The sequence below is a fragment of the Oncorhynchus kisutch genome, linkage group LG10, assembly GCF_002021735.2.
Source record: "Oncorhynchus kisutch isolate 150728-3 linkage group LG10, Okis_V2, whole genome shotgun sequence".
Classification (NCBI taxonomy): Eukaryota; Metazoa; Chordata; class Actinopteri; order Salmoniformes; family Salmonidae; genus Oncorhynchus; species Oncorhynchus kisutch.
This window is the reverse complement of record NC_034183.2, coordinates 67433805-67457268: the sequence shown is the minus strand read 5'-3', so window position 1 is coordinate 67457268 and position 23464 is coordinate 67433805. Positions and strand designations below refer to the sequence as shown.

The window sequence follows — 23464 nt, the reverse complement described above, 5'->3', positions numbered from 1 at the left end:
CATCTTGTAAATGAACTCATCTAATGTGATTCTCCAATAAGGAATCCAGCATTACAGAGAATTATGCAGTACAATGGTTGATACGGGGGACAGAATAGTACAAAGAGAGTGATACAGATGGAGTCTGTGATCAGATCTGAGGCAGGGAGAGAGGAGGTGGTGGAGGTGAGAGGAGCATTGTGGGTGTCAGAGTCCACAAAGCTCTAATGAGCTTCCTGATTGATGTGAAGTGTTTTGGGTAAACCTCCAACACACCCAGTAGGTAAACATTAGCATCAAAGTAAACAAAAAAAAAAACAGTTTTAATGTGAATTAATTTGGTTGAGGTTTTTAATTGGCAGGCAGAATCATCCACAATGTTTAGCCCTGAAGCTGAGGCACGGTGGGCAGATAATGGCGGCATCTCAGCCTTGACAAATTAAACAGTGCCTGGGCTGAACGGAGGAGGCAGGCCTTCACTCAGAAATCAAATTAGCAGGGAGGTAGAGAACCTAGGCAGACTCCTGGCCCATGTTGTTGGTTGGTGTGTTCTTCGCTCACCATGCAGTGGGGAATACTCTGGTTCGTATTGTGTAATGTTGGCTCTTCCTCTCTGCTAGGTATAAGATACTGTAGCCATATCCCGTCTCTTAGTAGGAATGTTGTGTATCAGAACAGTGTGTTTTGTACCTCACCTGTTCTCATTTTAATGTATGAAATATGTTGATGTGTTCTCCTCTCCTCTCAACATCCAGTGGGGAGTACTCTGTATCATAATAATACTGTATAATGCTGGGGCTGCCTCCATACTCTGTATCATAATAATACTGTATAATGCTGGGGCTGCCTCCATACCCTGTATCATAATAATACTGTATAATGTTGGGGCTGCCTCCATACTCTGTATCATAATAATACTGTATAATGCTGGGGCTGCCTCCATACCCTGTATCATAATAATACTGTATAATGTTGGGGCTGCCTCCATACCCTGTATCATAATAATACTGTATAATGTTGGGGCTGCCTCCATACTCTGTATCATAATAATACTGTATAATGTTGGGGCTGCCTCCATACTCTGTACCATAATAATACTGTATAATGTTGGGGCTGCCTCCATACTCTGTATCATAATAATACTGTATAATGTTGGGGCTGCCTCCATACTCTGTATCATAATAATACTGTATAATGCTGGGGCTGCCTCCATACTCTGTATCATAATAATACTGTATAATGTTGGGGCTGCCTCCATACTCTGTATCATAATAATACTGTATAATGCTGGGGCTGCCTCCATACTCTGTATCATAATAATACTGTATAATGTTGGGGCTGCCTCCATACTCTGTACCATAATAATACTGTATAATGCTGGGGCTGCCTCCATACTCTGTATCATAATAATACTGTATAATGCTGGGGCTGCCTCCATACTCTGTACCATAATAATACTGTATAATGCTGGGGCTGCCTCCATACTCTGTATCATAATAATACTGTATAATGTTGGGGCTGCCTCCATACTCTGTATCATAATAATACTGTATAATGCTGGGGATGCCTCCATACTCTGTATCATAATACTACTGTATAATGCTGGGGCTGCCTCCATACTCTGTATCATAATACTACTGTATAATGCTGGGGCTGCCTCCATACTCTGTATCATAATAATACTGTATAATGCTGGGGTTGCCTACATACTCTGTATCATAATTAAGCAATAAGGCAGGAGAGTGTGTGATATATGGCAAAAATATAATTGCTAAGGGCAGTTATTTTGCACGCGCAAACCGGAGTCATCATATACCCCCAATGTGCCTTATTGCTATTATAAACTGGTTACTAATGGAATTAGAACAGTAAAAATACATGTTTTGTCATATCCATGCTATACAGTCTGATATACCACGGCTTTAAGCTAATCAGCATTCAGGGCTCGAACCACCTGGTTTATAATATTGTATAATGCTGCGTCTCCCCTCTCGTGGTCTAAGTAAGAATGCTATGTATCGGAACATTGTGTACCTCACCTGTGGTCACAGTGTAATGTATAAAACCTCCCTCTGTGCAGTGTTCCTCTCCTAGCCTTAAGAGTGTTAAGTATGATCATTGACTGCTAAGAGATACAGTAGTTTTTATATGAGGGTTCATTTGATAAGAACTTTTTGAATCCAAAGTGTGTGTGATAGACCATACTTTTTACATTTTTATTTAACCTTTGTTTTGACTGGGAAGATTGAGACCTAGATCTCTTTTCCAAACGTGCCCTGTATAATACAATAATACATACAATATATATATATACACTATATATACAAAAGGATGTGGACACCCCTTTAAATTAGTGGATTCGGCTATTTCAGCCACGTATTAAATCGAGCACACAACCATGCAATGTCCATAGACAAACGTTGGCAGTAGAATGGCCTCATTAACGAGCTCAGTGACTTTCTACGTGGCACAGTCATAGGATGCCACCTTTCCAACATGTCAGTTCATAAAATGTCTGCCCCACTAGAGCTGTCCCGGGCCAACTGTAAGTGCTGTTATTGTGAAGTGGAAATGTCTAGGAGCAACAATGGTTCAGCCGCGAAGTCGTAGGCGGTACAAGCTCACAGAACAGATCGTCTGTCCTCGGTTGCAACACTCACTACCAAGTTCCAAACTGCCCCTGGAAGCAACGTTAACACAATAACTTTTCATTGGGAGCTTCAGGAAATCGGCTTCCATGTCCGAGCAGCCTCACACAAGCCTAAGATCACCATGAACAATGCCAAACTTCGGCTGGAGTGGTGTAAAGCTCTCCACCATTGGAGCATTGGAAACACGTTCTCTGGAGTGATGAATCACACTGTCCGACGGACGAATCTGGGTTTTCGCGGATGCCAGGAGAACACTACCTGCCCCAATGCATAGTGTGAAGACCAACTGTAAAGTTTGGTGGAGGCAAAATAATGGTCTCGGGCTGTTTTTCATGGTTCGGGCCCCTTAGTTTCAGTGAAGGGAAATCTTAAGCATACAATGACATTGTATACGATTCTGTGCTACCAACTTTGTGGCAACAGTTTGGAAAAGGCCCTTTCCTGTTTCAGCATGACAATGCCCCTGTGCACAAAGCGAGGTCCACACAGAAATAGTTTGTCGAGATCGGTGTAGAAGAACTTGACTGGCCTGCACAGAGCCCTGACCTCAACCCCATCAAACACCTTTACCTCCTATGGTAAATTCAATTGATTGGACATGATTTGGAAAAACACACATCTGTTTATATAAGGTCCCACAGTTGACAGTGCATGTCACAGCAAAAACAAATCCATGAGGTCAATGGAATTGTTCGTAGAGCTCAGAGACAGGATTGTATCGAGGCACAAAAAATGTCTGCAGCATTGAAGGTCCCCAAGAACACAGTGGCCTCCATCTTTCTTAAGTGGAAGAAGTTTGGAACCACCAAGACTCTTCCTAGAGCTGGCCGCCCTGACAAACTGAGCAATCGGGTGAGAAGGGCCTTGGTCAGGGAGGTGACCAAGAACCCGATGGCCACTCTGAGACAGCTCCAGAATTCCTCTGTGGAGATGGGAGAACCTTCCAGAAGGACAACCATCTCTGCAGCACTCCACCAAACAGGCCAGACTGAAGCCACTCCTCAGTAAAGGCACATGACAGTTGGAGTTTGCCAAAAGGCACCTAAAGGACTCTCAGAACATGAGAAACAAGATTCTCTGGTCTGATGAAACCAAGATTGAACTCTTTGGCCTGAATGCCAAGCGCCATGTCTGAAGGAAACCTGGCAGCATGGTGGTGGCCCAGCCAGTGGCACAGCCAAGTCCAGAGCCTGGACTTGAACCCCTCTATGCATGTGTGTGTGAGCTTATGTTGTGTGTATTGTGTGTTGGTGTGTTGTCAGTGTAGTATGTGTGAGTGTGTGGATAGAGTATAGTGAGTGTGCATAGAGTCAGTGCAAAAACAAATAAAGAAAAAAATGATAATAAAGGGGGTCAATGTAAATTGTCTGGGTGGCCATTTGATTAAGTGTTCAGCAGTCTTATGGCTTAGGGGTAGAAGCTGTTCAGGATCCTTTCTGTCCCAGACTTGGGCGCTCCGATACCGCTCGATGTGGGGTAGCAGAGAGAACAGTCCATTTTTTATTTGATTTAATTTAACCTTTATTTAACTATGACTTGGGTGGCTGGAGTTTTTGACAACTTTTAGGGCCTTCCTCCGCCTGGTATAGAGGTCCTGGATGGCAGTGAGTTCGGCCCGAGTGATGTACTGGACCGTACGCCGTACCCTCTGTAGCACCTTACCGCCGAATGCCAAGCAGTTACCATACCAAGCGGTGATGCAGCCATTTAAGATGCTCTCAATGGTTTAGCTGTATAACATTTTGAGGATCTGAGGGCCCATGCCCATTGTACCCCTGTACACTGACTCTGTGTGTATAGTTATTGTTACTCATTGTGTATTTATTTCTGGTGTTATTTTTATTATTATTATTATTTTCTCTCTGCGTCATTGGGAAGGGCCTGTAAGTAAGTGATTTGAATGGGACGTTCAGTAAAGTTGTGAGAACATTTGTTGTTAGCTGGGTAGAGCTTGGCTAGAAATCGGTTTGAGTAAAAGGGTATTGAGCACACTTACTTCCTGTCATTGGGGCCTGCACAGTGCACAGCCCTGGTAAATGATGACTTTCATTTTGTGTACAGAGGGAAAGGGTGAGCATCGGAGGCTCAAGCAAGGATAAACAATCACATCAGTCACAGTGCAGAAGACAACTAGTGTTTCCCCTCATATCATACTAACTGTACACAGCAACATGATCTTCCTCACTCCAGGCCTGTGGTTGGCCTGAGGCAGCTGTAGGGAGGATAGACCAATGGGATAGACCAGAGAACCTTGAGCAGATCCTGAGTGGTTATCTTATTCTCAGGCAGTGATGCGCATGGCCTCTGAGGGAGCGGCTGCATTAAATCCACAGTTTTGTTTAACCAATGTTTATTTCCTGCCCAACCACTATGCGTTAATGAGCCTGGTATGAGTATTCCCCAACCGCTGCTTTCTAGTAAGACAAGCACTGTCAACATACATTAGCTTGCTGCTGGGTAAAATACAAGGGGTGGCTAGCGCCCAGCCTATTGTCTGCCTCTGCTGAACTGGGGTCAGTGCTGTGTGCTTCAGATAGGTAAGGCCTTGTGACATCAGTGTGCAGGTTGGAGATACGGGGGTGGGGAGGGGGGGGGGGGGGTGTATTGTGACAGTCATGGTATTTTGGATGACAGTAATCAGCCAGCCAAAATGACCAAGGTCTCCATAACAACTTTTCGAATATCCAAAAACATATATTCCGTATATTATTTGTATTATTATTATTGATTTATTTTGCTATTCTAATGATTATTACTGTAACCACGATCATATGGCAGCCCAGTTACCATCATCCCAAATGTTTTTTTAGAAGCCTCTCCGATCCTGACTGCATGTGCTGCCATAGACAGAATGAATAGAACGGGTATCCTATTCAACGTTGGTTAGTGCTATCTGAGATCTTTGGTACGTCCCTACCCTAAACCCTAACCTTAACCCATACGCTTACCCTAATCATAAACCTTACCTTAACCCTTACCTTAATTCTTACTTAAACCATTTTAAATGTCAACTTCAATGGGGTAGCAAGGACCATTAGAGAAGTCCATTCTATTCATTCTGTTTCTATGTCTGCTGCTGCATTGGTGGTGGGCTTCCTAGGCAACCAAATACTAATTTGCTTGTTTCAGCAAGGAGCAACAAAGTTTCATCCCATTGTTACGAGTTCATGATAACTGTATATATACTGTATATATATATATATTGTAACTGACGAGGAGTAGTAGGAAGGATCGGAGGACCAAAATGCAGTGTGGTATGTATCCATAATATAATTTAATGAGACTGAATACAAAATACAAAAGAACAAGAGAATCAAAATGAAAACCGAAACCGAAACAGTCCCGAATGGTGCAAACACTGAAACGGAAAATAAACACCCACGAAACACATGTGGGAAAAGGCTCCCTAAGTATGATTCTCAATCAGAGACAACTAACGACTCCTGCCTCTGATTGAGAACCATACCAGGCCAAACGCAAACACAACATAGAAAACGGAACATAGACAACCCACCCAACTCACGCCCTGACCATACTAAAACAAAGACATAAAGGAACTAAGGTCAGAACGTGACGTATATTAAACGGTTATGGCAGTTATTTTATTTTCATGGCGGTCTCCGTCCATAACCGTCGGCTACACGGTTATTATACAGTAATTATGCCAGCCTATGTAGCAGTACACTGAAGCATGGGAATCAGAAGTAAACCTATACACCTGAGTAAGGACGACCGATAGACTACAGGGATGGGTGTTTTCATAGAAATGTCATGCATTAAATCCAAGGCCTCCTTCAATGTTACGTTACAAAAAGCCTTGTGTCATAGTTACCCATATAGCCTGTTAGGCTGTCAACTTCATGTTCTGCTGAGGGCTTGTTACTGATATATACACTACTGTTAAAAGGTTTGGGGTCGCTTAGAAATGTCCTTGTTTTTGAAAGATAAGCAAATTTTTTGTCCATTAAAATAACATCAAATTGATCTGAAATACAGTGTAGACATTGTTAATGTTGTAAATGACTATTGTAGCTGGAAACGGCAGATTTCTTTATGGAATATCTACATAGGAGTACAGAGGCCCTTTATCATCAACCATCACTCCTGTGTTCCAATGGCACATTGTGTTAGCTAATCCAAGTTTATCATTTTAAAAGGCACATTTATCATTAGAAAATCCTTTTGCAATTATATTAGCACAGCTGAAAACTGCTGATTAAAGAAGCAATAAAACCTTCTTTAGACTAGTTGATTATCTGGAGCATCAGCATTTGTGGGTTCGATTACAGGCTCAAAATGGCCAGAAACAAATACCTTTCTTCTGAAACTTGTCAGTCTATTCTTGTTCTGAGAAATGAAGGCTATTCCATGCAAGAAATTGCCAAGAAACGGAGGATTTTAAATTGACAAAAAATGAAAGGAAATTTCTAAGTGACCCCAAACTTTTGAACGGTAGTTTATATATATTTATTTATTTATTTTACACATACAATGACCCTTTGCTGATCTCTTTACACCACAACTTGTTATGAATATGTTATGTAAGATAAGACCTACATAATGTTATCTAGTAAAACTTTTGTAAATTCCCAAAAGCCAGGCTTTGAATAAGACAAAGGAGACTGGAATGCAGGATGGATGAAAGAAGACCATAGGAAAAGATCAATACCTCTGATATTATCTATCTGCCTCACAATGGTCTTGATCAATAAATAAATAACCTCTCTAGAAATAATAACTAACCTAGAAATAACCTCTCTAGAAATAATAACTAACCAAGAAATAACTAACCTCTCTAGAAATAAGAACTAACTAAGTATTAACCAATCTACTCTACTAAAAATGCAATACATGGGGTATGGTTGCATAAGTGTATTTTGTAAAATGCAATTATCCACGAGAGTGTGGAGGGATCGCAAACATATCTTATCGCTTCTCTCGCTGCCTGTGTGTGTGTGTGTGTGTGTGTGTGTGTGTGGGGGGGGGTGCTCGTGTGGAGGGATCACAAACACACGTCCATCTGATTGCGTCTCTCTCTGTACCAAATCATATTAATGTAATACGCTGCAGGAATTGTATCGTGCTCAAAGCAGCCCATGAGACACTGAGAAGAGATGAATCGGCTCATATTTCACCCATCGGAGTACAATACATCATGTAGAATGAGGAGATTGGTAGATGAAATGCCACAGATGGTCGGATTGTCATTGTCTTTCTGAGTAGCTGGAATAAGAAAACTTCTACAGTATTTAGTTGAGTAGCAGTGGTTTATCTGTTGTGATTGGTAGTGGTAGGGGGAAATAAGGGTCTTTACTGAATAGAGGTCTTAGCTACAATAGGAATCGATTGTCCCAAGAACATCCTACTTCACTTACTGTAGTTCAAACCCAAAGTGTCCTATCGTAGCTGACACCCAATTCTTTCTGCAGACATATTGGAATCCCGTTCTATCACTCGAAGCCTTTTAACCCCCCATTCAAGTATGATAAAGAGAGACGAGACCGTGTGTGAGTAAACACAAGTTCCCAGAGTGAGAGAAGAGAGTGATGGAGACAGGGATGGAGGAGGATTCACTGAGATGGGGGGGGTGAAGGGAAGGTAGCATGGAGGACAGCTGCACTGATGATGTATGGCGTGGTTTAATCAGTAAAGATCTAACATTAGAGCTTGGCTGGAAATGGTAGTGAAAGGCTGTTGAGCACACATGCTTACTGTCATTGTGGCCTGCACAATGCACAGACCTGGGAAATGATGACTTTCATTTTGTGTGGCAGTGTGTGAAGGGATTGCGGGGACAGGGGAAAGGTGAGCATCGGAGGCTCAAGCAAGGATTTACCTTCATATCAGTCACAGTGCAGAAGATGACTGCTGTTATTTTCCCCCATAGCATACTAACTGTATACATCCACATCCTAGAGAGGGAGAGCCGGAGAGAGAGAGAGAGAGAGAGAGAGAGAGAGAGAGAGAGAGAGAGAGAGAGAGAGAGAGAGAGAGAGAGAGAGAGAGAGAGAGAAGAATAGAGAGAGAGAGAGAGAGAGAGAGAGAGAGAGAGAGAGAGAGAGAGAGAGAGAGAGAGAAGAGAGAGAGAGAGAGAGAGAGAGAGAGAAGAGAGAGAAGAGAGAGAGAGAGAGAGAGAGAGAGAGAGAGAGAGAGAGAGAGAGAGAGAGAGAGAGAGAGAGAGAGAGAGAGAGAGAGAGAGAGAGAGAGAGAGAGAGAGAGAGAGAGAGAGAGAGAGAGAGAGAGAGAGAGAGAGAGAGAGAGAGAGAGAGAGAGAGAGAGAGAGAGAGAGAGAGAGAGAGAGAGAGAGAGAGAGAGAGAGATAGTGAGAGAGATAGTGAGAGAGCAGGGAGAGAGAGAGAGAGAGAGAGAGAGAGAGAGAGAGAGAGAGAGAGCAATTGATATAACCATGTCTGTGTTCAGCTGGTGAATGTGTTGATAAAAACAATGAATGATGTTCTGTCTCTTCACAGTGAATACATACTGTACATTCTGAGTTCTGTATAAAAATAGTATAAAGAAAAAAAACATGTTCTCAGCTTATAGCCTGTTGAGGAAGGGGAACAGGTTTTTCCTTTCGCAAAGAAACCCTCCTTTTCCTCTTCTTCAATACCCAGTGTGTATCTGGGTCAGGGTCGCGTTGCCCCTGCCTGGCTCTCCTTCAATGGTGGAAGCAGAGTGGAGCACACCTAACACTGTGAGACTAGGCTGCCATAGTGGTGTGCAATTTCCCTGCCTCCTGTTGCCCCATTCAATTCCTCTCTCCTTATTTGTAGGCTGTGTGATTGGCGTTGTTGCCGAACTCTTTGTCTGCCTGTTCCTGTGTCTCCAAGTCATCTCTGACTGCTCTTCAACTTCAATTAAATTCAATTCAAGGGCTTTATTGGCATGGGAAACATGTGTTAACATTGCCAAAGCAAGTGAGGTAGATAATATATAAAGTGAATATATAAAGTGAAATAAACAATAAAAATTAACAGTAAACATTACACATACAGAAGTTTCACAACAATAAAGACATTACAAATGTCATATTATATATATACAGTGTTTTAACAATGTACAAACGGTTAAAGGACACAAGATAAATTAAATAAGCATAAATATGGGTTGTATTTACAATGGTGTTTGTTCTACACTGGTTGCCCTTTTCTCATGGCAACAGGTCACAAATCTTGCTGCTGTGATGGCACACTGTGGAATTTCACTCAGTAGATATGGGAGTTTATCAAAATTGGATTTGTTTTCGAATTCTTTGTGGATATGTGTAATCTGAGGGAAATATGTCTCTCTAATATGGTCATACATTGGGCAGGAGGTTAAGAAGTGCAGCTCAGTTTCCACCTCATTTTGTGGGCAGTGAGCACATAGCCTGTCTTCTCTTGAGAGCCATGTCTGCCTACGGCGGCCTTTCTCAATAGCAAGGCTATGCTCACTGAGTCTGTACATAGTCAAAGCTTTCCTTAATTTTGGGTCAGTCACAGTGGTCAGGTATTCTGCCGCTGTGTACTCTCTGTGTAGGGCCAAATAGCATTCTAGTTTGCTCTGTTTTTTTGTTAATTCTTTCCAATGTGTCAAGTAATTATCTTTTTGTTTTCTCATGATTTGGTTGGGTCTAATTGTGTTGCTGTCCTGGGGCTCTGTAGGGTGTGTTTGTGTTTGTGAACAGAGCCCCAGGATCAGCTTGCTTAGGGGACTCTTCTCCAGGTTCATCTCTCTGTAGGTGATGGCTTTGTTAGGGAAGGTTTGGGAATCACTTCCTTTTAGGTGGTTATAGAATTTAACTGCTCTTTTCTGGATTTTGATAATTAGTGGGTATCGGCCTAATTCTGCTCTGCATGCATTATTTGGTGTTCTACGTTGTACACGGGGGATATTTTTGCAGAATTCTGCATGCAGAGTCTCAATTTCATGTTTGTCCCATTTTGTGAAGTCTTGGTTGGTGAGCGGACCCCAGACCTCGCAACCATAAAGGGCAATGGGCTCTATGACTGATTCAAGTATTTTTAGCCAAATCCTAATTGGTATGTTGAAATGTATGTTCCTTTTGATGGCATAGAATGCCCTTCTTGCCTTGTCTCTCAGATCGTTCACAGCTTTGTGGAAGTTACCTGTGGCGCTGATGTTTAGGCCAAGGTATGTATAGTTTTTTGTGTGCTCTAGGGCAACAGTGTCTAGAAGGAATTTGTATTTGTGGTCCTGGTGACTGGACCTTTTTTGGAACACCATTATTTTGGTCTTACTGAGATTTACTGTCAGGGCCCAGGTCTGACAGAATCTGTGCATAAGATCTAGGTGCTGCTGTAGGCCCTCCTTGGTTGGTGACAGAAGCACCAGATCATCAGCAAACAGCAGACATTTGACTTTGGATTCTAGTAGGGTGAGGCCGGGTGCTGCAGACTTTTCTAGTGCCCGCGCCAATTCATTGATATATATTTGAAGAGGGTGGGGCTTAAACTGCATCCCTGTCTCACCCCACGACCCTGTGTGAAGATATTTGTGTGTTTTTTGCCCATTTTAACCGCACACTTGTTGTTTGTGTACATGGATTTTATAATGTCGTATGTTTTACCCCCAACACCACTTTCCATCAGTTTGTATAGCAGACCCTCATGCCAAATTGAGTCGAAGGCTTTTTTTAAATCAGCAAAGCATGAGAAGACTTTGCCTTTGTTTTGGTTTGTTTGGTTATCAATTAGGGTGGCAGGGAGAATACATGGTCTGTTATACGGTAATTTGGTAAAATGCCAATTTGACATTTGCTCAGTACATTGTTTTCATTGAGGAAATGTACGAGTCTGCTGTTAATGATAATGCAGAGGATTTTCCCAAGGTTACTGTTGACGCATATTCCACGGTAGTTACTGGGGTCAAATTTGTCTCTACTTTTGTGGATTGGGGTGATCAGTCCTTGGGTCCAAATATTGGGGAAGATGCCAGAGCTAAGGATGATGTTAAAGAGTTTTAGTATAGCCAATTGGAATTTGTTGTCTGTATATTTGATCATTTCATTGAGGATACCATCAACACCACAGGCCTTTTTGGGTTGGAGGATTTTTATTTTGTCCTGTAACTCATTCAATGTAATTGGAGAATCCAGTGGGTTCTGGTAGTCTTTAACATCCCCACTCTGATTTAAACAGTCACTCATTAATCCTTTATCTATCACCTTTGTTCTTCTAAATAAATCTAATGTGGGTCTTGGGACACACCAGGCGTATCTCCGCTCACAGAATGTTTATTGGGAGTAAGGTGACAAATTAAATCTCTTAATCGCTCAATTAAAAATTCAAATGCAGGTCAAATGCACGTCATACTTACTATCAAAAGAAGGCCCCTGAACATTTCAAAAGGAGTTATGCAAAGCAAGGAAGGACACAAAGTTAGTCAAATGGAAGTTAAATTGTTCTACCTTTTGTATTTCTACCTTTTTACCTCTTTCTACAATTGTATTGTGCGCGATGTCTAATATTAAAGAAGTCTTGAGGTGTTGCTCGCCTGTGGTAGAGTATCTTATGATAAGCTATATACCACACTATCTGCCAAGAGAGTTCTCATCCATATTATTCGTAGCCGTCTATTTACCACCACAGACCGATGCTGGCACTAAGATCGCACTCAACCACCTCTATAAGGCCATAAGCAAACAAGAAAATGCTCATCCAGAAGCGGCGCTCCTAGTGGCCGGGGACTTTAATGCAGGCAAACTTAAATCAGTTTTACCAAATGTTTGTGCAAATGTGCAACCAGAGGGAAAAAAACCTCTAGACTACTTTTACTCCACACACAGAGGTGCATACAAAGCTCTCCCCCGCCCTTCATTTGGAAAATCGGACCATAATTATATCCTCTGGATTCCTGCTTACAAGCAAAAACTAAAGCAGGAAGAACCAGTAACTTGCTCAATACGGAAGTGGTCAGATGACGCGGATGCTACACTACAGGACTGTTTTGCTAGCATTGTCTGGAATATGTTCCGGGATTCATACAATGGCATTGAGGAGTATACCACCACAGTATAGCCCCTGTGCCCAAGGAATCAAAGGTAACCTGCCTAAATGATTACCGCCCTGTAGCACTCACATCGGTAGCCATGAAGTGCTTTGAAAGGCTGGTCATGGCTCACATCAACAGCATCCTCCCGGAGGTGTGAGGTCTGTTGTCTCTCTGGTGTTCACTTAGGTCAGTCCTGTGATGGGATGGTCAGTGTGAGGTCTGTTGTCTCTCTGGCGCACACTCGGGTCAGTGCTGTGATGGGGATGGTCAGTGTGAGGTCTGTTGTCTCTCTGGTGTTCACTTAGGTCAGTGCTGTGATGGTCAGTGTGAGGTCTGTTGTCTCTCTGGTGTTCACTTAGGTCAGTGCTGTGATGGTCAGTGTGAGGTCTGTCTCTCTCCCTCACACTTTCTCTTATGCTCTCATAAATGCAATTTCAGAAATGCAAATGTCTTCCCTCAGGCCTAATTTTGCATGACTCACCATTAGATGAACCCTGGCCTTTTCTCTCTGTTGTCTTTTATCTAGCAGGGAACGTTTGTTTTTGTAGTTTGTTATTTTTTATTACCGTCAGGGAAGACCTGTGGTTTAAATCGCCATGGATCCTTTATTATAGAAAGGAAGAATTAGTTTGATAAATTGCACTTGAACTGATAGTAAAAGCTTCAAACGGTTTCCTCTGTTTTCCAACGGTTGTCTTCTCGAGGGCAGGTTAGTCTATCGCTTGTCACCTGGTGACTGTCACACCTCACACACCACCATTGTTTCACTCGGCCCTCAAAAACATTAAAGGCACAATCAGTGATTTCAATAGCCTGGGCCACTGTCTTTGGTAAGCTGAAGGATGGGTCACGGTTAATGTAAACACTGAAATTCGTAGAGCTATGGATGCAACGACTTGATTCGTGAGATCAACGTCATCATTTGATTGATTGTTAAAAATGATATTCCCCGTCTTAGTACAAGTGTCTGTTTTACCCACAATCCACGGTTGTATTACTTCATCCATTGTTTATCAATCATCACATTTTATCACTGCAACCATTTGTAAATCAACAGTTGTTTCCACAGCTGTTTCAAGTTGTTCTAAGTTCTTTGCAGTAGGTTTTTGTCATTTTAGTCGGTAAACAATTATTTTTGTTGTTTAAAAATATGTTTCATTAATGACCATTGAACCACATTAAATCTTATAGATGGTGTATTTGAAGAACAAAATAATCAATCATCAATTCTAATCAACCTTACCTCTGGTTCTATCTGACATGTTTGTTTGAATTCAAAGATTTAATCTACCAAAGCAATTATTTTGAGCAATTATCTACTCTTACATCATAATGAGTAAAGCTTTTTAGGAAATGTAGTCAGGTTACTGCTAGGAGCGATGTGTTATTGTGTGGTTTGTTCTTCTTTGGCTTTGAAATAATGTTCTACACTATAATCTATCCCACGGCTATATTTCCACTTTACTTCTTCTCTTCTGTGGCCCCCTCAAGTCTCAAAGCTGCATCTTAGAAGCACATCAGGAGCAGAGTGACTTCTCAAATGATTTGTTCGTTGCTGTGGAAAGTTGCCATGGCTTCTTTCAGAGTTGGAGGGACTATAAAGAGACTCATAAATAGAGATATGGATGGTTGGACGGCTGAAAGGTTGATCACCTTTAGTGTGTAGAGTAAGGAAATAACACTAGTGGGAAGAGGCAGGGTGATGGAATGAATAAGAGATGGGTAATTAACAGCAGACTGAAGGTATGAGGGGGATGGGAGAGGGAAAATAGGAGAAGGAGGGGGATGGGAGAGGGAAGGTAGGAGGAGGATGGGAGAGGGAAAATGGGATGGGAGAGGGAAGATAGGAGGGGGGGTGGGAGAGGGAAGGTAGGAGGAGGAGGATGGGAGAGGGAAGATAGGAGGGGGATGGGAGAGGGAAGGTAGGAGGAGGAGGATGGGAGAGGGAAGATGGGATGGGAGAGGGAAGATAGGAGGGGGATGGGAGAGGGAAGGTAGGAGGAGAAGGATGGGAGAGGGAAGATAGGAGAAGGAGGGGGATGGGAGAGGGAAGATAGGAGGAGGATGGAAGAGGGAAGATAGGAGGGGGATGGGAGAGGGAAGATAGGAGGAGGATGGAAGAGGGAAGATAGGAGAAGGAGGGGGATGGGAGAGGGAAGGTAGGAGGAGGAGGATGGGAGAGGGAAGATAGGAGTAGGAGGAGGGGGATGGGAGAGGGAAGGTAGGAGGAGGAGGATGGGAGAGGGAAGATAGGAGGGGGATGGGAGAGGGAAGGTAGGAGGAGGAGGGGGAAAGGAGATGGAAGGTAGGAGAGGCAGGGGGATGGGAGAGGGAAGATATGAGGAGGAGGGGGATGGGAGAGGGAAGGTAGGAGGAGGAGGATGATGGGAGAGGGAAGATAGGAGGAGGAGGGGGATGGGAGAGGGAAGGTAGGAGGAGGAGGGGGATGGGAGACGGAAGATAGGAGGAGGAGGATGATGGGAGAGGGAAGGTAGGAGGAGGAGGATGGGAGAAGGAAGGTAGGAGGAGGGGGATAGGAGAGGGAAGGTAGGAAGAGGGGGTGGGAGAAGGAAGGTAGGAGGAGGAGGGGGATGGGAGAGGGAAGATAGGAGGGGGATGGGAGAGGGAAGGGAGGAGGAGGAGGATGGGAGAGGGAAGGTAGGAGGAGGGGGATGGGAGAGGGAAGGTAGAAGGAGGAGGGGGATGGGAGAGGGAAGGTAGGAGGAGGGGGATGGGAGAGGGAAAGAAGGAGGGGGATGGGAGAGGGAAAGTAGGAGGAGGGGGATGGGAGAGGGAAGGTAGAAGGAGGAGGGGGATGGGAGAGGGAAGGTAGGAGGAGGGGGATGGGAGAGGGAAGGTAGGAGGAGGGGGATAGGAGAGGGAAGGTAGGAGGGGGATGGGAGAGGGAAGGTAGAAGGAGGAGGGGGATGGGAGAGGGAAGGTAGGAGGAGAGGGATGGGAGAGGGAAGGTAGGAGGAGGGGGATGGGAGAGGGAAGGTAGGAGGAGGGGGATGGGAGAGGGAAGGTAGGAGGAGGGGGTTGGGAGAGGGAAGGTAGGAGGAGGGAGATGGGAGAGGGAAGATAGGAGGAGGGGGATGGGAGAGGGAAGGTAGGAGGAGGGGGATGGGAGAGGGAAGGTAGGAGGAGGGGGATGGGAGAGGGAAGGTAGAAGGAGGAGGGGGATGGGAGAGGGAAGGTAGGAGGAGGGGGATGGGAGAGGGAAGGTAGGAGGAGGGGGATGGGAGAGGGAAGGGAGGAGGAGGAGGGGGATGGGAGAGGGAAGGTAGGAGGAGGAGGGAGATGGGAGAGGGAAGGTAGGAGGAAGCCTGATATCGTTTAGTTGTAAGTAAAACAGATTCATGTGTGGAAAACAGGGACAGGTGCCAGAAAGCAGAGCATTCACCATTTTTACTTTGTTTATCTACATTTAATTTAGAGGCTGATGCTGTACAGAAAGTTCCAGATTGTGCTTCATAGTGCTGACTGTGTAGAGGACTGTTCCATTACAAAGTGGAACATTTTCTAGAGCTAATGCTTTGATCTTATCAGTGCTAATGTAGGAATTAGTACGGACCCAGTTCAAATCCACTGCCACAATACCATACCATCTAAACCCCAGCCTGCCTAATGTACCATGGCTTTAGCTCTGTATCTAGTGATAATGAGGGTCATTCAATCATTTAAAGTTCCCAGATCAGACATATTATTTAACTGTTATGACTCTGTTACCTATTTACATATATTGTGGTATAGCAGGCAATGTGTACTTTAAGGCCAGATGTTAATGAAGGGTAGAGCCTAAATATGGGACATGTGTGTTTAATGGTAATGGTTGTCTGCAGATAGGAGTAATCCATCTCTTTAGCCTCCCTACTGCCACTTTAATGGCAAGTGCATTGTGTAACATTTTCTCACTGCATCGGTTACAAATACGTTTCTTACCCACTGGTGCATTTTACTCTCCTTGGTGTTTTTTTAGCATTTTATCCAGCATGTTCATGTATACAAAGAGTTGGCTGACAGATCTGCAGTGTGTGTGTGCAAACGAGCGTGTCTGAGAGAAATATTGACCGAAAGAAAGATGCTGCATCACCATAGCAACAAAGAGCAACGTTCCCTATGTGCTAAGAGTGTATGGTTGCTAACGGGGTGTGTGTGTGTGTGTGAGTGAGGGACCACTATGTGGGGTCCTGGTTTTCATCTACAGTATTAAAACCCTGTGAAGACCCCCACCAGTAAGGAGATTAGATTGTGACCTTTCAGTTTCATCTGTGTACATGAGGCAGAGCACCTGTGTGTGCTGGGCCTCTGTTTTCATCCTGTGTCTGGGTCATCCAGCGCTGCCTTCCTCTACACCACTTTCTGTAGGATGAAAGAACAGAAGAAGTGGCCAATCTCTCATGAGGGGGTCTACCAGGAAATGAGATTTCCTGATGACAGTGTGTATGTGTGAGCGCATGCTGGACTGCGTGCGTGCGCATATTTGTGTGTGTGTGTTCATATGTATGTATCCATGGAGTGCACTCACTACTCTTGTCTTTGTTTTGCATGTTATCCTATGTGACTGAGTTCCTTCCTGTATGTGTCCATATACCGATATAGGATCTTAATGGCATATATAGGTGTGCATTTCAGGCGTTGGCTGTGTGTGTGCTATGTGGTCTGTCTGGCAGTAGGGACTGAGGGGGGTGAGGGAGGAGAGAGCAGTAATTATGGACTCTTCATATTCAGCAGAACAGAGGGAAGTCATTTGTTGCTGTATATTTAATCAGCAGAGATAACGAGGCTGACTACAGCTGCCATGGCGGCCTGACTGACTGGGGAAGACACACAGCGACATCATTTCCTCCCGTCTTTAATATAACCTAACCACACTGTTATTTATTTCCCAACTTATTGTTGCTGTTCCTATAACCATTATCACCTCTCTCTCTCTCTACCTCTATTCTCTCACTCCACTCTCCTCTTTTTCATTCTCGCTCTCTGTTGTCTCATTTCTTTCCTTTTATTTTCCCATATCTATCTACCTCTCCCTCAATCTCCACTACTCCCCCTCCCTTAACTTTGGTATTCACCTGTTACCCATCTTCCTCTTCACTGGTCATTCTCCATCCATCCCTCCCTCTCTCTATCCCTCCCTCTCTCCATCCCTCCCTCTCTCCATCCCTCCCTCTCTCCATCCCTCCCTCTCTCTATCCCTCCCTCTCTCCATCCCTCCCTCTCTCCATCCCTCCCTCTCTCCCTCTATCCCTCCCTCTCTCCATCCCTCCCTCTCTCTATCCCTCCCTCTCTCCATCCCTCCCTCTCTCTATCCCTCCCTCTCTCCATCCCTCCCTCTCTCCATCCCTCCCTCTCTCTATCCCTCCCTCTCTCCATCCCTCCCTCTCTCCATCCCTCCCTCTCTCAGGGTGCAGGTAGAATTCTATGTGAATGAAAACACTTTCAAGGAGCGCCTCAAGCTGTTCTTCATCAAAAACCAAAGATCCAGTGAGTTGTCAATGTTCAGACATGGAGTTCCTACTTATTGTCCTATAGACTGGCTGTCATTACATAATCCTTTCAAATCTGTGTTTACACTGGCAGCCCAATTCTGATCTTTTACCCAATTATTGGCAAAAGATCTGATCGCATTGTTCAAAAGACCAATTTGTGGCAAAAGATCAGAATTGGGCTGCCTGTGTAAACACAGCCATTGATTGATGATAATGTATTATGTTGAATTGATTAATTCATTGACTTTATTGATTAAGTCCTTGACTTGCTGTGGTTGGTTTATGTGCTGCAGGTCTGAGGGTGAGGCTGTTCAACTTCTCTCTGAAAGTATTGAGCTGTCTCCTCTACATGGTCAGAGTCCTACTGGACGACCCACAGGAGGAGAGACAGGACTGGTGAGGAAGGGGGGGGGGTAAATAAGAGTGCCTTTAGTATTGGAGAGGGAGTAGGGAGTATTGGTGGAGAGGGAGTAGGGAGTATTGGTGGAGATAGAGTGAGGAGTATCAGTGGAGAGGTAGTGAGGAGTATCAGTGGAGAGGTAGTGAGGGGTGAGGAGTATCAGTGGAGAGGGAGTTAGGAGTATTGGTGGATATGGAGTGGGGAGTATCAGTGGAGAGGTAGTGAGGAGTATCAGTGGAGAGGGAGTGAGGAGTATTGGTGGAGATGGAGTGGGGAGTATCAGTGGAGAGGTAGTGAGGAGTATTGGTGGAGAGGGAGTGGGGAGTATCAGTGGAGAGGTAGTGAGGAGTATCAGTGGAGAGGGAGTGGCGAGTATCAGTAGAGAGGGGGTGAGGAGTATTGGTGGAGAGGGAGTGGGGAGTATTGGTGGAGAGGGAGTATCAGTGGAGGGGGCTGAGGGGTGAGGAGTATCAGTGGAGAGGTAGTGAGGAGTATCAGTGGAGAGGGAGTTATGAGTATTGGTGGAGAGGGAGTGAGGAGTATGTTGAGAATGTAACACCGGCATTACAATTCTGGAGGAAACAGAGAGAGAGAAATTTGAGGTCATATAGGATGGGGTTGAGGAACACAGGAAGCTAGAACTCTTTGAATGTCCAAGCATGACACGTTTCAGTCCTCTTGTTATGCATGTTTCCCCTGTAGTCTGGACTGTTCCAAACAGAATGCATCGGTCCACCCCAGCAGGACCCAGTTTGACTGGTAAGTTTACATGTTTATGTCCCATTCATCTTTAATGAGGAGCCAAGACTGGTCTGGGAGTCTAATACAGAGAGAGAGATGTTCATCTTGTGTCCACCACAGAGCACTGTAATGAGACCATGTACAACAGACAGTTAATGATACTGTGAGTAATAGAGAGGTTGGAGATGTAGACATGGTACATTATGCAGATTGACGTTTATTGTCATGACTCTTGCCCTGGAGGCAGAACTGAGCAATTTCCGCTAGATGGGTCAACTGCATAGAAAAAATTGGCTATATCCTAAAAATGTATGAAAACAAAAATGTGCTTTTTGGTCTTAATATAGAGTTATGGTTAAGCATTAGGGTTAGCAGTGTGGTTAAGTTTAGGGTTAGGTTTTGATGACTTTGTGGCTATGCCAGCTAGTGACCATTCTGCCTCCAGGGCAAGATTCATGACAATAAATGCCAACCTGCAAACATTACATTATTGCAGTAGCACATTCGTTTGTCACAATGTTACCTGTATGGATTTCATGCCAACATAATATGTACTGTATGTAGTGTCCATATAACCTAATTAGCAGCTGCTGTCTGTAAACCAGTCAAAGACTGATACAGGAAATGTCTTGGGGCTGCTGTGAGTGTGTGCACTAGACCAGAGCCTGAAGGCTAAGTAAACAGAAACTATTTGAATTAGGAGTCTTGGGACTGATTATTTGCACTTAAAAGTGAACTTAGTTTGCACTCATCCAAAATGTCCTTTCTAGGAGTGGAATGTCCAGTGGTGTGGACTGAGATTCAAAGGCACGAGTGAGTGAGTGAGCGAGTGACCAGCAAACCGACCATCCAACTGACTGAGTATGTCCCAGATGTGACTGGGTCCTTGGGCTCTGCCTCCAGTCCTGCTCAGGGACATATTTATTTAACCATTGGCGGCTGGTGACACTGTGTAAACTCTGGCTATAAATGAATAAGGAGTATGACAGAGTGTGCTTAATAAAGACTTTGGCTGGCCGTTGCTCTTTGGCTGACACACACTCCAGGCAGCAGACTCAGAAGGCAGCAATGATAAGCCCCGAGAGGCCTCTGGATAGAGCCTCTTTCTCACAACAGAGCTGTAAATCTGCATTCATGTTATCTGCGAACATTGATTGTGATGCTTTTTCACAGAGGAAGTCTAATGGCAGCTGTAGTTCAGAACCACTCGCTTGTGAAAAACATAATTACAAGAGGCGTTATGTCGTTGGATTGATCATATTTGAAAGGGAGTCCTTTTAATATTTACCCCTGTTACATCTCCTTTTTCTTTTATTCTCCCTCCTTTCCTCTCCTCCCAATGTGTCATGTATTATGTGCTCTGTTTGTTCTGTGTCTGCAGGTCTCTTATCATCTGGGTGAATAGGCCTCTGCCTCTGTGGGCTCTACAGGTCAGACACAATGTTGAACTGTCATATTAACAAGGCTGTCTACACACACACACACACACACACACACACACACACACACACACACGCACACTCTCTCTCTGGTTTATTGCTTCACTTTAACTTCTTATTGATGGAGTTGAATCATCAAAATGATGATTCCACCCACTCTCTGTCTCTCTCACTCTCTATTGCTGTTACTACTCCAATCTTTCTCTCTCTCTTTCTTTCTCTCTTTCTTTCCCTCTCTCTCTCCTTTCATCTCTCTCCAGGTGCTTGTAGCTTTCATCAGCTTTTTCGAGACCATGTTGCTTGTGTACCTCAGCTACAAGGTGAGTACACTGTAAATCTGTTCCCTGTAAATGTACAGAATTATACTGGAACCAGAGTTGCCAACTTAATACTGTAATTTTGCTGTAATATATTTCACAGTACTATTTCCCTTACTGTAAAACAGATTACAGCATCCCAAAATTACAGTATTGCGCTGGTAACTCTGGTGCCAGGTCAATGCTGTAAATTTACAGTGAAATTCTCACTGAAATCTAAATGTAAGAAAAACTATTAATTTAAATTGGTAACAATATTAACAACAAAGTACACAAAATAATTGACTATAGAAGTAACAACAATTAACACATATGTAACCAAATAAGAACAACACTACAACACTAATTTAAAAACAATATTGTTTGCCTGTGTGTGGGGTGTGTGGGGAGACAGAGACTAAGAGAGAGAGGAAGTTCAAATTGGGATTGGGTACAATCCTAGACCTATGATCAGGGGCAAATCTATTCGGGGTAAGGGTGTTCAGAGGCAGTGAAACACACAACGGGACAGTATGTACAGTAGAGCATCCAGGAGAGAGAAGTCAGCGCAGAATCAGGTGTTCATCATGGGGCTCCGTAACAATCCTCCTCAGTTCTGATTTGTCAGCTCTTCTCACCCTTAGGACAAGCATAGAACAATACATAATAGAATGAGAGACAGAGAGACAGAGAGCACCAGGGATGTTACCCTGAGGGTTAAAAGATAGGTGACATAGGGCATATCAAGCTGGTGTTGTGTGTGTGTACTTACCTCACTAGAGGTCATTCAAACTGAGAGCCCAGTGAACCCAATCACACAGGGTTGTGACATCTGAGAACACTGTGTCCCTGTGTTGTTGCCGTTCATGCTCTCCCCATTGAGTAGCCTGTATCAAGGTGACATCTAGATGGCTACCAATATGAGTTATTTATTGTGTAGGCTGCTATCCCACTTGAAATATAATCCTGGGATGGAAAAAATTGGCCACTTTACTAGCTACCGCCGGCAACACTGTGTTACAGCTGCTCAGTGACAAGCACCTTAGTTCGCAAACACCTCGATACAATACAGGCGCAGTGCTCATTCGAATCCGCTTTGGTGGCTCGCGACTGGTGTAACGGCCCACGACGTGGTTTATGTGTCAAATTCAGCCTGTCAGGAAAAATAAAAGATGCGAAGGTAATAATATGGGTAATATCTTTTGAACTGCTAGAAACAAACCATTATCTCTGTAGTAGCGGTGAAAACATAACAGTCACTAATCTGTGCTCAGTCTATCCTCTATGGCACTCAGAGGCTGTGGTGTACCTAAAAGCCTATAATCACAACAGTTATTATCTGAGCTAGCTAACTAGCTGGCTAGATAGATAGATAGCAAACATTAGCCAGCTAGCTAGCTAGGTTAGCTAAGAACAATTGCAGTAATTCAACGTTGGCTAGCAATAAAAATACTTATAAACAAGTCAAGGTACCTACCCAGAAGCTGCTGAAAATATTCTTCCACTTCACAGCCGCTTCAAGAAGATATTTACTTAAATAGTCATGTGTCTCACCCGACAGGTTGGGGCCTGAAACTGATCATTTGAATCTACAGTAGGTGTAACGGATGTGAAACGGCTAGCTAGTTAGCGGTGGTGCGACCTGCTGTCTCTAACTCTGAATGATCGGCTATGAAAAGCCAACTGACATTCACACCTGAGGTGCTGATTTGTTGCACCCTCTACAACTACTGTGACTATTATTATTTGACCCTGCTGGTCATCTATGAACATTTGAACATCTTGACCATGTACTGTTATAATCTCCACCCGGCACAGCCAGAAGAGGACTGGCCACCCCTCATAGCCTGGTTCCTCTCTAGGTTTCTTCCCTAGTCACCGTGCTTCTACATATGCATTTCCTGCTGTTTGGGGTTTTAGACTAGGTTTCTGTATAGCACTTTGTGACATCGGCTGATGTAAAAAGGGCTTTATAAATAAACTTGATTGATTGATTCTTTTTCAGCATTTTGCCATAATGCAGTGCTATCTACAGCATTATTGCTGTAAAACACATGTACTGTATTTTACTGGGTGTTCTACTGTGTTTTAGTGTTGAGATTACAGAAACTGCTGGAGATGGATAGCTATTTTGGTGCCCCACAAAACAACAAGCCTCAGTCTGTGTATGTCTATGTAGATACATGTGACATGTCTTGGGGGAATGTACTTTACATCTCATCATTTGATCCTCTGATATACAGTCTAGATTAAGCATATATCTGAGCAGGGCCGTCTCTAGGCATAAGTGGCCCCCGGTACCCACATTTGTTTTGGGGGGGTGGGACTCAGTCGAGGTCTCAAATTACTGTTGAGAGTTAGAATAGTAGAATAGCCAAGGTTAAATTTCGAAATGTGGTTGTGCATCAGCAGTTTTTCTATTGTTATGTCAGTCACTGACTGTCACTCAATTCACCCGGTCAGCTAACGATTG

The 23464-nt window shown here is 43.9% G+C and overlaps 1 protein-coding gene and 1 long non-coding RNA gene across 2 annotated transcripts in view; one reads left to right on the top strand and one right to left on the bottom strand.

The window, feature by feature from the left end:
• LOC109897424 (potassium channel subfamily T member 2) overlaps positions 1–23464 on the top strand; it is a 119432-nt gene that overhangs the window by 5175 nt on the left and 90793 nt on the right. Inside the window, exons 3-7 of the mRNA XM_031834864.1 lie at positions 18031–18110; positions 18409–18511; positions 19218–19274; positions 20638–20686; positions 20956–21015. Of these exons, the coding sequence (XP_031690724.1) occupies positions 18031–18110; positions 18409–18511; positions 19218–19274; positions 20638–20686; positions 20956–21015 (349 nt within the window). The remainder of the gene's footprint in view (positions 1–18030; positions 18111–18408; positions 18512–19217; positions 19275–20637; positions 20687–20955; positions 21016–23464) is intronic.
• LOC116375930 (uncharacterized) lies at positions 19046–22684 on the bottom strand. The gene is made up of 3 exons (XR_004211347.1): positions 22469–22684; positions 21764–22144; positions 19046–21630 (listed from the first exon to the last, which is right to left on the bottom strand). It is a non-coding gene; the product is annotated as an uncharacterized LOC116375930 (long non-coding RNA).